At 38.9% G+C, this 15640-nt stretch overlaps 2 protein-coding genes across 7 annotated transcripts in view; one reads left to right on the top strand and one right to left on the bottom strand.

Annotated features, from left to right (window-relative positions):
• LOC139628550 (uncharacterized) overlaps positions 1-15640 on the top strand; it is a 352652-nt gene that overhangs the window by 93056 nt on the left and 243956 nt on the right. The gene's annotated exons all lie outside the window — the stretch shown is intronic.
• LOC139629396 (uncharacterized) lies at positions 5888-14512 on the bottom strand. Of its 6 annotated transcripts, XM_071491992.1 has the most exons (10): positions 13700-14512; positions 13412-13522; positions 12528-12646; positions 12296-12438; positions 11719-11944; positions 11363-11468; positions 10716-10933; positions 10456-10609; positions 10265-10374; positions 5888-9770 (listed from the first exon to the last, which is right to left on the bottom strand). In XM_071491992.1, exons 5-10 carry the CDS (start codon positions 11749-11751, stop codon positions 9459-9461), a joined length of 933 nt encoding a protein of 310 aa, XP_071348093.1. In that variant the 5' UTR covers positions 11752-11944; positions 12296-12438; positions 12528-12646; positions 13412-13522; positions 13700-14512; the 3' UTR covers positions 5888-9458. The 6 variants fall into 6 exon arrangements, with proteins under 6 accessions (XP_071348093.1, XP_071348094.1, XP_071348091.1 ...); XM_071491993.1 differs by lacking the exon at positions 12528-12646; XM_071491990.1 differs by having other exon boundaries at positions 13412-14512.

The raw sequence follows: 15640 nt of genomic DNA on the forward strand, positions 1-15640 counted from the left end.
ATAAAACATACTTTAGCATGATTAGGACTCGGCTGCTCCATATGTACAGTTTTAATGCACACTAGTGACAGACAAGTATGAATGTAGATCATGGTTAAAGATTTAATAAGGGGGCAGTAAATAGTCTGATATTTGAGTCAGACAGGCAGCAAGTGAAGCATAGACAGTCACATCCGAAGTAGCTCTGCTCTGTTTTTTTCTTTCTTACAGGTTCCTCTTACACAGTGTAAATGACAGGTGCAATCAATGCTCAGAAGCTTATTTTGCCTTCTCATATTAACTGTCATATGCCAAAATATAAGATAAACCTGATTTGTGACTTGCATGCAGTTTCATTGGACCTACATCAATATGAAGAACCAACCACCAAAGGAGACTATAAAGATAGTCAGATTAGTTGAGTTAATCTGAGTTGTTAAACAAGAGTTATACTCTATACGATGGATTGACAGTAGTGCTCTCAACCTTTTTGGATGTAGGAACCTACAAGCCAGTAAAAAACACAATCAGGCTTTTTAAAAATTTCTCACACTTTCAGGTAGAGGTGGTGCTGGGGTGGGTGCGAGTGGATACGTGAAGTCTGTTCTTGTCAGATATCATATTTGCTGTATAGACCAGTATCCAGTTGTTGAGAATCATGGTTGTAGATTGTAGACTGCACTCAACTGATCACACTCTAATCTACACTACACATTTGAGGACTTCATGTCATTTTCATATACTAGTCAGATTTAGACTCGGCAGACTGACTTGGTCCTTGCTTTGCCCTTTTATAAATTGAACCTTAGAAATGAAGTGATATAAGAGAATAGAATGAATGAAAGATAGTTGCAGCTTGATTGTGTGATTGAGCCGTTGTACCAGAGATGAAACAGGATGTTATCTTCCCCTCATCAGAGTTGGCTGGTGAGTGAGTGACCAACACCCAGCCTAGAATTCATCCCCGGTTATGTTTAGAGGGCCATGATGTGATCAAATTGTTTTTTTTCCTCATCATTAGCTTTTAATAGCTTGATGTTTTGTACAATTACACCAATACACACTGAATATGTTTTCCCTTTTCAGGATGTAGTGGAGGCATACCAGGAAGGTGGAGTGGCTCTGGTCACAGTGGTCAATGAGGAGCCTGCAAGAATTCCCTTTGAAACTCAACACAGGTCAATCATATGCAACCATCAGGCTTTACTCAACCATCAGGGTTTAATGCCTCTTAGATCCTGGACCGGTGATTTTGTTTGAACTTCTTTTGCTGTGTGAAGGCATCATGATCATGATCTGAAAGTTGGCATGCATGCCAAAAAATGTCAAACAAATTCAATAAGACTGGACAGAAAAATTTGAATTTACACTGAATTTCAGTTAAATTCTCTGCTGGTTTGGTTTGTATCATATTCCCACCTGTGTTTCTCAAAAATGCAAAAACAGGCCTAAAAAAGTAAAATTAAGATTTAGTCCTTTCAGTAATCTTACCAATTTTAAAAGGTACAGAACTATAATAAAAGTCACTATCCGTTGAATTACATTACTTATGGCTGATTATAATGATAAGAACTGTATTTTGACAGTTTACCAGTGCCTATAGATGTTACACATGTTATACAGGTTATTCACAATTAAAGTGTTTTCATGTTATTTTACATTTGACATGTAAAATCACAGTTTATGTTTGTAATTTCACTGATGTTTTCCTGTATTTTAAAAATACAGGAAGAAATCTGTAAAATAAACAGTAAAATTCTGTTAAATTACAGTTTTTTTACAGTGTGCACAACAGAGTTGCAAAACACTCAATTGTTTAAAAAGAATTGAAAATGGAAATCTTGCATTCAGAGATTCCATTTTTCACTTGAACTCTCTCATCCACTGAACTTGTAAGTCTGTGTATACTTTCAGCCTGTATTTCCTTGGAGGATGCCAGAATTGCCTCCCAGAGGTGCTGTTTTGAGATAAACTGCTGCCCACCCTCATAGAGCCTCCTTTTAAGGATGCTCCACAGGTTCTCAATAAGGCTGAGGTCAGGGGATGATGGTGGCCACACCATGACTTTTTCTCCCTTTATGCCCATAGCAGCCAAGGCTGCAGTGCTATTTTTTGCAGCATGAGATGGTGTGTTGTCTTGCATGAAAATGATTTTACTTCGGACGGCACAGCTCTTCTTTTTATACCATGGCAAGAAATGGTCAGTTAGGAACTCCACATATTTTGCAGAGGTCATTTTGACACCTTCAGGCATCCTGAAGGAACCTACCAACTCACTCCTCATTTTTCCAGCCCAAAACATCACTCCGCCACCTCCTTGCTGATGTCGCAGCCTTGTTGGGACATGGTGGCCATCCACCAACCATCCAGAACTCCATCCATCTGGACCATCCAGTGTAGCACGGCATTCATCAGTAATAAAACTGTTTGAAAATTAGTCTTCATGTATTTCTGAGCCCACTTCAATTGGTTCTCCATTGGTTCAGGGTGGCTGAAATACAGCTTTATGCACAACTGCGAACCTCTGGAGGATCTTGCACCAAGAGGTTCTTCGGCTCCAGCAGCTTCAAAAACCTGTTTGCTACTCATCAGTGGCTTTTTCACAGCTGCTCTCTGACAGAAACTTTCCTTGATACGCCTTTATCTCAACCAACCCGTCTGCGCTCTAAATCACACACAAATCTTTTCACAGTACAGTGATCTCTCTTAATTTTTCATGAAATATCCAATGTTTTCATTCCTCTTGCAAGACAATGAACTATTTCATGCTTTTCATCTGCAGAAAGATCTTTCTTTTTCTCCATATTGCATGAAACCTGTGACTTGCTTAATAATGTGAAACAACCTCCTTAAGTAGTTTCCCTTTGATTAGGCTCACTTAGCAAACTAATGACCAAACCTGTCTGTGAGATTGATGTCAGTGATCGAAACAGACAGGAGAAACAGCACAATTGAAAACTTTCATTGAAAAACTAAAAACCAAATGTTTGTTTTACTGAAATCCTATTTGTATAATAATTTGGATCACAGTGTAGTTCAGTAACAGCTCAGCTCCTCCCTGAATCTCTCCGTCTCCTCTTGCATCTGTATTTTCTCTTCTCTCTCTGACTCTTTTTCTTTGTTCATCTTGAGGAAGTGTAATGTCATGTGTATGTCACTCCTGACACATGAACACACAGATCTGACTTTCAGTCAATCATCTTCAGAAATGAAGCTGATTCCCTTTAGACCTTCAGTCATGTGCAGCATCATTTCTGTTCTTTATTGAAGTTTTTATCTTGAGTTCTCCAGCTCGTTCTGCTGCTGATCAAAGGTTCAGAGAATAAAGTGATGTTCCTGACATAAAGACCTTGAATGTGCTTCTGTGACACAGAAACAGTCTTTATAGTTTAGTAGTAAACAGCACAGAAAGATAACATTAAGTTAGTAACAACAACTCATTCACACTTTGACTTGGAGGCAGTAGAAGCTCTTGTTGAGTGTTTAATGTGGAGCTCATGATGAAAAGGAAGTGAAACACTATTATCAGCCAATACACTCACCGGCCACTTTATTATGCATGTAGGCCTGTAGACATGGTCCAGACGAGCTGCTGAAGGGGAGGTCACACTAAATACTTGTTTTTTCTCTAAATAATTTGTCTTTTCTGAATTTTTTTTTTTTTATTTTCTGATTTTTTTGAATTATTTTTTTGTTTTTTAATGCTACAGACACATTTCCTGTATTTTCTGCTTGTACTCTAATAGAGACTGAGAAATAATTATACATGGTCATTATAGCATTGATAAAACAACAAATGTAATGGTGGCCTAAGACTTTTGCACAGGGCTGTATATATATTTTCTTGTCACACTTTGGGCCCCTTAGTACCAACTGAGCATCGTTTAAACGCCACAGCCTACCTGAGTATTGTTGCTGACCATGTCCATCCCTTTATGACCACAGTGAACCATCTTCTGATGCTGCTTCCAGCAGGATAACGCTCCATGTCACAAAGCTCAGATCATCTCAACCTGGTTTCTTGAACATGACAATGAGTTCACTGTACCCAAATGGCTCCACAGTCACCAGATCTCAGTCCAACAGAGAACCTTTGGGACGTGGTGGAACGGGAGATTCACATCATGGATGTGCAGCCGAAAAATTTGCAGCAACTGTGTGATGCTATCATGTCAATATGGAGCAAAATCTCTGAGGAATGTTTCCAGCACCTTGTTGAATCTATGCCATGAAGAATTAAGACAGTTCTGAAGGCAAAAGGGTCCAACCTGGTACCAGCAAGGTGTACCTAATAAAGTGGCAGTGAGTGAATATCATTATTGATTTATTTAAAAACCTCAAATATAAAATCAACATCAAAATCATGTTCAGTTGTGGTCTAGTCCACACAAGCACACAGCAAAAACATTTTACTGAAAACTTTGAATCTGAAATGATGAACAGAAAAGTTATTTTTACTTTGTTCAACAGTTTCAGTTTGTTGTTGATGGAGTCTTGTGTCTGAAGCTTCATCCAGGTGGTTTGTCATTGATGTGGATTTGCTGCTCATGTGAATCCTCCCACAGTGTTTCATTAGCAGCTGTAACCACAGTGACTCTGAGAAAACAGGAATTAGCAGAATCCATCTGATATCAAGCTGTGCTTTGAATACCACTTCCCTCCTCTTTGAAGAGGAGTCAGATATCTGTCTTCAGGTTTTTGTACAGCCTCTTCTACACTTTGTATCACTGTGTTTCTAGAGCACAGTAGTAGAGAGCTGTGTCTGCCAGGGTTAGTCTGCTGATGGTCAGTTCAGTTAATGAACTTGTTGTTTGGGACTGATATCGATTATCAGGAATATATTCATCATCACTCCATGATCTTGCTCCTTTCAACAGTATAAACTGAGGAGCCTGAAGGTCAGAATCATGTCTGTACCAGTGCAGTCTAGGATATTCAGAGGTTGTGTCATATTGACATGTGAGTGTGACAGGTTGTCCTTCTCTTCCACTGACTTCATCTCTTACAGGAGAGATTTTGTCTCCAGCTATTAGTCCTGGAAAAAGTAGAGAAAATGAAGCCATTAGACTAACATTGTCCATGAGGCTGAGAGGAGAAGACAGTGGAAAATGTCACTGTACAGTGTTACTCTGTGGACACAAACAGCTCAACTGTAGCTCACATCACAACTACATTGTACAGGACTTCATCACAAAGACACATTATTGTGCCTTTTCAACTGTGAAAGTGATCAAATGGAGGTCAAATATCTTGTTGCTACAGCAGGTGAACTGAGACTCTCATTTGTTGTCAAACTCACCTATGAAGTGAGAGAAAAACAAAAAGAGGTAAAGCAACATGTCTTTGGAGGAGTTGAAGCCAAACAGACAGCAGATGAACAATGTTCTTCCACTGCAGGAGAATCCAACAACTAAACAGCCTCTCTGCTGCACAGCCCTTCTCCTCAACATCAAGCTGATTGTGCTTTTAGTTCCTCAAACATTTCTGCTCTGGACACACTGATAATCTCATTGGCTGAGCTGGACTGAAGTGGGTGGGGCCAGGGAATCACCTCTATGTAACTTCCTCAGTGAGATTAAAATCTGTTTTTTTTCTCATCAGTCCACAGACACAGTCTCTAAAACTCAGTCTTGTAACAGTGTGTGACTCCCTCTAGTGGATGTTGTGGAGTATTGTGTTGTCTTTGCGCCAAAGGTTTTTGTACAGAGTTGTGTTGTTTCCTGTCACTGTGGGCCTCACAGCACAGTAGTACACAGCAGAGTCTGTCACTGCAGCAGAGGAGATCTGCAGATCCATTCTGGCTCCATCATCACTCACTTTAACTGACAGTCCAGAGTTTGTTACATTTTGAGTTCCCAAGTGGGAGATGAGGAACTGTGGTGGTTTTCCTGGATATTGTTGATACCAGAAGAAATAATCAGTGCGAGCTGCTTTTTTGGAATACCTGTAGGACAGAGTGACAGAGCTGCCTTCTGAACTGAACTCTTCAGTCTTGACTGGAGTCAGGTCTTGACAGCTGACTCCTAAAGGAAGAGAGAACTCTGTTATAAAGTTGCAGACGTCTCAATAAATGTTTCACCTTCCAAAAATATTGAAATCAATCTTTTCCTTGCTGCAGAATCTAACATACCTGTAACAATGGAGAGAAACAGTAGAGAAAATCCACAATGATCCAATGACAGCATGTTGAATAAAGGTGATGTTGATGGTTTGTGTCTTGAACTCTGCTGAATATGGAAGTTCCTCTCTCTTCTATAGTTCAGTAACAGCTCAGCTCCTCCCTGAATCTCTCCGTCTCCTCTTAGATCTGTATTTTCTCTTCTCTCTCTGACTCTTCCTCCAATCACATATTGTCACCAAAACAGTGGAAACTTATGTATAAAAATAATTTGATGAAAATTAATCATACCCATAGAAAATGAGAGGACCTAGGATTGAACCTCTTCTATGTAGATAAGAATAAAATCCATTAAAATCAAAATGTATTCAATATATGACAAAATATATTATGACTCAACTTATTTGTGATTTTTTAAATAGTTAATCTTAGTTAATCTTTTTTTAATTCTTAAATTTGTTTCACATTTCAACAGTTGTGAATATTTCAGAGAGAACCTGACAAAATATTCCCACACATTTGAACTTGAGCTCTATGAGACATCAGAGTGTCACTGCCACACTCAGTTATGAATAACACAGCACCTCACTATCATCAGAGATTGTGTCGAATCATTCTGAGTTTTATCTTTGCTGCTGCATTTTCTGTTGTTTTTCTCACCACTACAAAGACTCTAGACTGGATCATAAAAACCATCTTCTGTTGCATTAGTGTCTCTTGGATGTGAGATTAACTGAGCTGTGTGTTGGTAAAGAGATAATTACATTTACATTTATTCATTTGGCAGACGCTTTTCTCCATAGTAACTTACAAGTGAAGGACAATAGTAAGCTACAGTGCAGTGGGAAACCTTTGTGTAAGTATTAGGTTCCACAGCTATTTAATAAGTGCAGGGAGATTGTATCAGGAAGTGTGTCAAAAGTGCATAGTAAGTGCTAGTTAGATGTTAGATGTTAAGGTTTGAGGAAAGGACGGCAAGACGACATCCCCTGCAGGAAGTAGAGGCCGAGAAAGAGCATAAGGTCTGATGATCAAGTTCAAGTAGATGGGTGCAGACCCAGAAGGCATTCTGAAGACAGCCATGGATAGTTTGTGTAGGTTGATTAGAAACAGGGTGACATGTGCCTTTTTGGGCTAATTGAAGACCAGGCGGGCAGCTGCATTATGGACCATCTGTAAAGGTTTCACTGAGCACAAAGAAGAGCGTTGCAGAAGTCGAGCCAAGAGACAACCATGGCCTGGACCATGGAGAAGGATAATTGGTCATCAAATAGGACACTCAGCTTTCTTGCAACCTTAGATGGAGTAAGGGATGAAGAGGCAATTTTGACATCAATATCATGATGAAGAGACTGATTAGCTGGGATGAGCAGGAGTTCAGTCTTTGAGAGCTTTAGTTGAAGGTGGCGTTCCTTCATCTGTGCAGATATGTCAGAGGGACAAGCTGAGATCAGCACAGAGACCGTGGGGTCATCTGGGTGGACATGTGAAAGGACGACCATAGAAAGGATCTTTTGGAGCCATGCACTCTGTGCCTTCATCAGCAGAGGCAGGTTGTCTCTGGGAGGTTCAGAGGATTGGCTACTGATGGCCAACACCTTTTCAGTGAAGAAGGAGGCAAAGATATCGGATGAGAGGTCAGTGTCTTTGGGGGTGGTGGAGGATTGAGTAATGTTTTAAAGGTAGAGGATATAGGACACAGAGTATCCAGGGATGAGCTCAGCAGAGCAGAGACTCCATGGCATCACTGACCTCTAATGAGGAAAAGTGGGAGTAGGTGGTAGAGCTGAGGTGAGCACTGAGGAAAAGTGGGTGGGACCCAAGTTGTGGAGGTTGCAGTGGAATGACACCAGAGGTGGTGGATGGATGGCAGATCAGGGAGGCAAACAGTGGAGCACATGAAGTAGTGGTCAGAGAGGTGCAGAGGTGTGACTGTTAGACAGTCTGTGGCACAATTCCAGGTGAGAATAAGTCAAGCACTTTACCAACTTTGTGAGTCAGAGGGCTGCAGACATGTTTCAAGTCAAAGGAGTGTATCAGTGAGGAGCTTGGATTGTCTAAGCAGATGTTAATATCACCTTAGATGAGCAGCAGAAAGGCATGGTCAGGAACAGAAGTGTGTCTAGCTCACCCACAAAAACACCTGGTTGTCCTGGTGAACGGTAGATGACAAAGACAGAGACTTTCACCGGGGCAGTCACCATGACAGCATGGTACTCGAATGAGGAGTATTTGTTTGGAGGTAAGAGTTGAGTGAATGCCCATTTGTTGGAAATAAGCACACTACACTGCAAAAAAGGGGGGTCTAAAAACAAGATAAAAACACTAAATCTGAGGGAAAAGGTACTAAAAACAAGTGAAACTATCTGTCCATGCAGCAAGATAATTTCACTTGACAAGATTTCTTAAATTAAGATCTAGAAAGAAGAAAAATCTAGAAATAAGCATGTCTACAGATGTATTTGGAAGGCTTAAAGTAAGCCAAAAATGCTAGTTTTAAGATCAGATAAGTTAAATATACTAAATATAAGCATAAAGTAAGTACAAAATGCTGGTTTTAAGATCTGATTGCTTAAAATTTAACTTTTACAGTCCTAAAATAAGTGAAATGTACTAAATATAAGTATAAGGTAAGCAGAAAATGCTGGTTTTAAGATGAGATAACTTAAAAAGTAACTTTCTACAGCCTCAAAATAAGTGAAATATGCTAAATATAAGCAATTACATATTTAGTTTTCTTACTTTTAGCAAATTAAGCTGAAGATTAGTTAAAAAAAAATAGAAATTTAGAGAAAAAATACCCAGTATTAGTGAAGAATGACTAAACTCTGTCTTAATCCAAGCACATTTATCTTGAAACAAGGCTTACTTCATCTTAAAACTAAACCTTAAAACCTAATGCCTGTCCTTATTTTTAGAATATACATCTTAATAGTTTCTACAGAAAACACAACCAGAATGACTTATAAGACTTATAAGACACTCAACACCAGCAGTTACTCAGGGTTGCTATGATTTCTTACAATAAATCAATCTTTACAACCAAGTCATTTGAATATATTTTTTCCACAATCCACAAAAGAGAGAAAAACAAATCTCTCCTCTAACCTCTCAGTTATGTATCAGCATTTTTCAATGAACGTATCCTGAAATACAGACCTCGATGAGGTAAAACTTAGACTCAAGATCTGCTGGGACCCCTGTGATTAATTTAAGCAAATAACCAAGTGACACTGTAATAAAGTTGTGGAATACACAAAACTATTGTAAGGCAGAGCCAACAAGAACTACTGTCATAACAAAATACTGCTTGACACTCAGCTACTTCTCAACTGTCTTGACAAAGTACTGCTTGGCAATGCTACTGATCAATGAACGATTTCCAATCAGCCATTGCTTTCTTGTATGCACTAGTGGCATCTTGATCGTGGATGTTGTCACCAATTACCTCTGTTTGAATAACAGAGAGGAGCGTTGCAACACATTTAGGGTATGTTAAATGCAAAGTGTAGTAGTATGCCATTAACACCAACATCCCTTCTGAGAAATCTTCCTGCGGGAGGGTGGTCACAGGTACGTTACCCACAGCCACAATGGTGGTTGATCCATCAAACAGCAGAACTGGGGAGGAGAGAGGACACTTCTCCAGGTACAGGGTAGGGTCTTCGCCTGACTGGAGCGGAAAAAAAGAACAATGTGTAGAGAGTGAGAAGACAAAAATGTATTGAAAGTATATGATCATTTTTAGATTAAATGATCAGGTTAAACCTGACTTGAGCAATTAAATTCACATTTAAAAACTCATACTGACTTATCAGACTGGAAGAAATAAACATGAATTACTTCACAGTGGGGCAGGGGGGACGTGTTTAAAAAAACAAAACAAAAAACATTTCTTTGACTGATCAAGGTGTGGGAATTAAGGACAGATTAAAAGCTGATGCAGGGTGGTATATTTTTAATGTTTCTGGAATGAATGAATGAATTAAAGGTTTTGAAACATGTTTTGGTATTCTGTGAACACCAATTGAGGGACAATGGAGGCACTTCTGGTTTCGCCTTTTTGCACAAATTATAATCTCTGTGATTGTGAACAAGCACAACAATGTCAGAAAATAATGGCACTTCAAAGAGGACAGTAAGGAATCAACACAAACATTTTCTTACCTTCAGGGTATGAAGAAGTGCCTCACAGCTATTCCCAAGCCTCTTTGGTGGTGAAGTTGATGAGGGGAAAAGGGATGGGAGTGCATTGAAGAGGGTGAGAGTGAAATCCACTAAAGAATAGAAAGATGAACAGAATAGTTTGAATGTGGTATAAATATCAATACATACATGCATATGGAAAATCAACTTACCACTACAGACATCCAAGGGGAAAGGGGGTTTCAGGACTTTCTTCCACACCCCGTAGAACTGCACCCTGGCACAGAAGTCTGCCCATCTTCCTTTCACTTCCTCAATGTATCTGCTGTTGGTGCCACCTACTATGCGCCGTAGCTCATCCATTGCCTAAGACAGCATTGTGCACAGTTATTCAACCACTGACAATGCACTCAAATTCAGAACACAGATGGATACACAGTAATTTAAGTTTAGGCAGTAAAAATAAACATACATTTCGAACATCTTTGAAACACGGATATGCCTCAAAGATTTTTGCAGGTCGGTCTTCTTCCCTTGTAACATCTGCATCAATGAAAGCCCGTCTGGCTTCAAACTCAAGGTCCAAAATTTGAGCAACATCGTTTTGATTGGGTTTTGCATTGGGCTTATTGTACATGTTGCTCAAGGTTCTGTAGTGCCTAGCCTGCATCTTCAGACTGTCCTGGCCCACTGAAATGACAAAAAACAGAGCTGAGACATTTCAATGCTAACACTTTAACAACAACACAGGGGAAATAAAGCGTGGTTAAAATACAATGCACTGTTTTTTGGGAAACTTACAGTGGCAGGAAAAAAATGTTAAGAAGTTAATTTTTAAATACGTGAGGAAAAACAGAGGAAAGGAAATAAAATAAGTATACATGAATGTTAGAAATGTTTACTTGTTAAGTAATTGTTGACCCAAATCAAATCAATTAACTTAATTCAAATAAGGGCAATGCAATACAGTAATTTGATATTGTTTACATCAATATAAACAATGTGAGTTGATTGATTTGTCTGAAAAAAGTGTGCTCATCAAATAATAATTTCTGATTTGCCACTCTGAAAGCCATTATCATGGATAACAGGCTGCAAAGTGTGCTGAGGTGGGCTTACCAACAACATCCTTTGCAGGTGTGGTTGGTGAAGCAATCACAGTCCTGGGTGAGGAGCCTGAGGCTGATTCGGGTGGCAGCACTGAGGTTTGCTGCTCTTTGGCTTCCTTGGCACAGAGGGGGGTACTAGTGGGGGTGCTTTTTTGAGAAATAATGAAAAAAATCTCAATACAATTATAAGCATGATGACAAGCAAAGACAGGCATATATAAACACAGTGCAGCCATGCCTAGCCATGAACTCTGGTTCAACATGTGTGGACAACTATATCATTTATCATTACATGATTAAACATTTTTAGACAAAAAAAAGTTGTATGAGTGCACCGTTTCATTTTTTTGCCCACAATTTGCACACCTGCACTGGAGTTGTCCTCGCTGGTGTCCTCATTGCTCTCAAGAAGTATGGTATTATCACTCAAGCTGCTCGGGTCCGTCCTTGTGTCTGTATCTGTCTCCATGTCTTGGTTGTCCGCGCTGAAGAGAGCCGTCTTCACCGCTCCTCTTTGTGGTATGGAGCCTTGCCTCTTTCTTGGGGATCTCATATTTTGTAATTGCTTGTACATCTTGGTGTAGATGGTCAGCTGTGGTGAAAGAATGTTACATAAGTTGTTTGTCTTGTTGCTGACCTGCCCACAGTTTTGGTTTAGAAAAATAAAAAAATATTACTTATATATGTTTGTATCAGCATCACGTAACATAGGGTAGTAGTCGACAATTTCTGTGACATGGCTCTCATTTCCAATTTGGAGGGGTATTTTACTTCTTTCCCCATGGCACTAGCACGCAGGATTGCAACCATGCTGGTGACTGTGTTCCTTACAAGTCTGCAACATAGCTCCTTTGACATCTTGTTCTTTTCCTTTCCATTGCAGAGCAATGAAAAGTACTGACTATGCACCATCTCTAACTCTGAATCTGTGTAGACCACATACTCTGTGGGGTCTGGCATTTTCATTGTTTTCTCAGCAGATATAGGGGTGGAGGCTTGAGGTTGGCCTGGTGGCATGGCACTAGTTGAGACCATAATCCCGCTTTCACTACAAGTGCTGGCATCTTGGGCCATGGTATTTTCACACTATGTAAGATGGAAACATAATACATTAGGACCATAATATGGTACAATTCAGACTTTAATAATTATTACTTATTTCAATTTGCGTTTACATTTTGATTGATGAACTCCCAGAGTTTTTTTCTTTTCAGAAAATTTCCGGGGCCAGGAAAAAGATCTTTCAGGTCATCCCGGCTAAGGCCTTTCAAAGCCTCCTCATCAACACTGGCAGCTGTAATATACATGACAAATACCTATCTTTAAATGAAGCAATGCCAAGCTAGTGAAGCTACAGTAACAAACAACATTATCTGTCCCTCTGAGCTACAACACATTTGTAAATTGTTTGTCTAGTTGTCTGTGCTATAAAGCCTCCTATTTGTACAATTACCATAAAGTCAGTAAAAATAATTATAAAACTATCTCACAAAGATGCCTGTCCCAAATAAAAGCAAGGGTAAAAATGTCAAAGTCTGGACATTAAACGTTAAGCTACTTCTATGACATTAAGTTCAGTGTTTGTAATATATGATTTTATTCAAATTAACTAATTGAATTTATTCATTTAAATTATTAATCAGCACATTTGATCCGTGACTAGGCTAATACTCAACAAATCAGAAAATGAACTGCAAAATTACTAACCATATTTTTTTCAGATATCTGTTATTATTATTATTTCTATAATCTCAAAACACATCATTAGAAAATCTCAATACGGCCATATTTATTCTGTTCTATAACAAAGTAAACTTAACTTTTTTTATGGCCAGGGGTTTTATCTTAAAATTTGGGACCATATATTTCCTGTGTAATTCTGACTCTTATTACATTTTTTTCATCCTAAACCTATTTTAAATTCAATTATTTGAGCAAATAAAGGTTGAGAAAAATCCAGGAAGCAGAAAAATGTTGAATTTCAACTAATGTATTCAGCTAATAATGTGCACTCTTGTAAACAGCATCAATACATAATATAAACTTTAATCTGACTTACCCTCCGACACCGATAGAGTGGCATCGTCAAAAATATCCATTCTGGATTCATCAGCTCCTGGACATCAACAGGCAGCAGCGCCCGGCGAACCACGGACTCTTAGTAGCTAGGCTAGCATGCAAAGGTGCACAACGGCTAGGCTAACTTTAGCTAGATTGCTATGCAATTACTCCGGTGAAAGACGTTTGAAAACGTTAACCATCGAGGGTGTAACCATCACAACAACAATCTGCTCTAAAATGTGATTTTTGGCGAGTAATTTATAACAATTCAATAAAGTTTACTGACCGTGAGTCGCTGCTCCTTCACAAATGTGACTTATTCAGGCGGGTAACCGATATCACTGACGTCATTAAGCTGCGACCGTTGGAGGACATGAACTGAGGATGCTGGTGGGTAAAGCGTGGTCTTTCAAGGGTCATGGCCTCAACAAACAAAAGTTTTTACTATGTACCACTCATTCAAAGTCTTAAGCAGTTACTGACCAATTCTAGAATCATGTTGAACACTGTACCACTAAGAAGTAGACAGGGATTCTTGTATGATTTTACTGATGGAGCCCTTTTTACATCACATCCATTATATTCTCAAAGGCCAAATGCATTGCAAATACTATTGTACACCGATGAAATTGAAATATGTAACCCTTTAGGCCCCCATGCCTCTGCAGATAAAGTACTGATGTTTTATTATACTTTAGGGAATATCGATCCAAAATTTTGGTCCAAGTTGGCAGCAATAAGACTCCTTGCTATTGCCAAGGCAAGTGATATTTCTCAGTGGGGTGTTGATGTTATACTAAAAAGAATCCTAAAAGATCTGACACTTCTTTACAATGGTGTTAGGATTGAAACCCCAAATGGTGAAATTGAGTTGTTTGGTGCTATGATAGCCTTATGTGGAGACACACTTGCCCAACATGACCTTGCTGGGTTTAAACAAGGTGTTGGTTTTGCTTATAGCAAATGTAGACATTGTGAATGCTCATTTGAGGATATGCAAAGTATTTTTGAGGAGAATAAGTTTGCTGAAAGAACTTTGGAAAAGCACATCAGGCAGTGTCTTGAAATAGACAAAGCAAGCACAGAAACATCGAAAGCATCCCTCACTTACGGGATTAACAGGAGAAGCTGACTCGTTGATGTTCCAGCATTTGACCTGATCAAACAAACTCCACAGGATATAATGCATGTTATTTTTGAAGGTGTTGCACCAATGGAAATAAAGCTTGTATTAAAACACCTGATTCTGTCAGGACAGAAAGAATTAGATGAGATTAACTATTATAAATTTTCCTTACTCACCTCTAGATATACGAGATAAGCCATGTCCTATTAGTGTCAACACTTTAGCTGCTAATGACAATAAATTAAAACTGTCATGTGGACAAATGTTAATACTTCTAAAAATACTACCTTTTCTTTTGAATGATATGGACAATGAGTATGTCAAATTTATTCTTCAGTTAATTGAGATTGTTCAAATTGTCCTTGCTCCTGTTATTTCGTTAGAAACTGTATTGTGGCTCAGGTGCATGATTGAGCAACATCTGCATCAGTTCAAAGAAGCCAATGTAATTCCCAAGCAGCATTACATGCTACATCTACCTAGCCAAATCATATCTCCTGGTCCTTTAATTAGAAGTATGTGTATGCGGAAGCTAAGCAGTTATTTTAAGCAGTGGGCTTCCAAGTTAAATTTAAAAAATGTATGTAAATTGCTTGCAAACCATAATCAGTTCCTCGAATGTTGTCAAAATGAAATAGGCACCGAGCATCCAATTTTTGCGAGTGAAAGAGAATCGGGGCCTGTCTCAGCTGTCAAAAATATTGATTATGTTAAGAGAAAAGTCAAAGATTTCTTAGGCATAGAGGTCATACAATCTGTTGTCTTGGTGAAATGGTACATCCTCAATGGCAATAAGTACATTAGTGGGAAGTCTATGATTGTTGCAGATGTAGATGGTGCTCTCCCAGTGTTCGGACTGATAAAAGATATCTTTGTGATAGATTCCTCTTTTGTTGCTTTTGAGTACCAGCGTTATGAAACACTGAATCTGAGTCCAGAGTTGCTGGCATATGAGGTGGCAGTTCCCAATGTTGCCCAGGCTACAGAATTTGTAAAATAACTAATTGACTGCATTTCCTATTTTCCAGTTAGTTTTAAAGACAATACGTTTGTGCCAATAAAATATAGTCTTTGTGACATTATTGCCCACAGACATTAATA

Source organism: Trachinotus anak, unplaced genomic scaffold (assembly GCF_046630095.1).
Source record: "Trachinotus anak isolate AG129_WGS33_773 ecotype Australia unplaced genomic scaffold, CSIRO_AGI_Tana_v1 ptg000012l, whole genome shotgun sequence".
Lineage (NCBI taxonomy): Eukaryota > Metazoa > Chordata > Actinopteri > Carangiformes > Carangidae > Trachinotus > Trachinotus anak.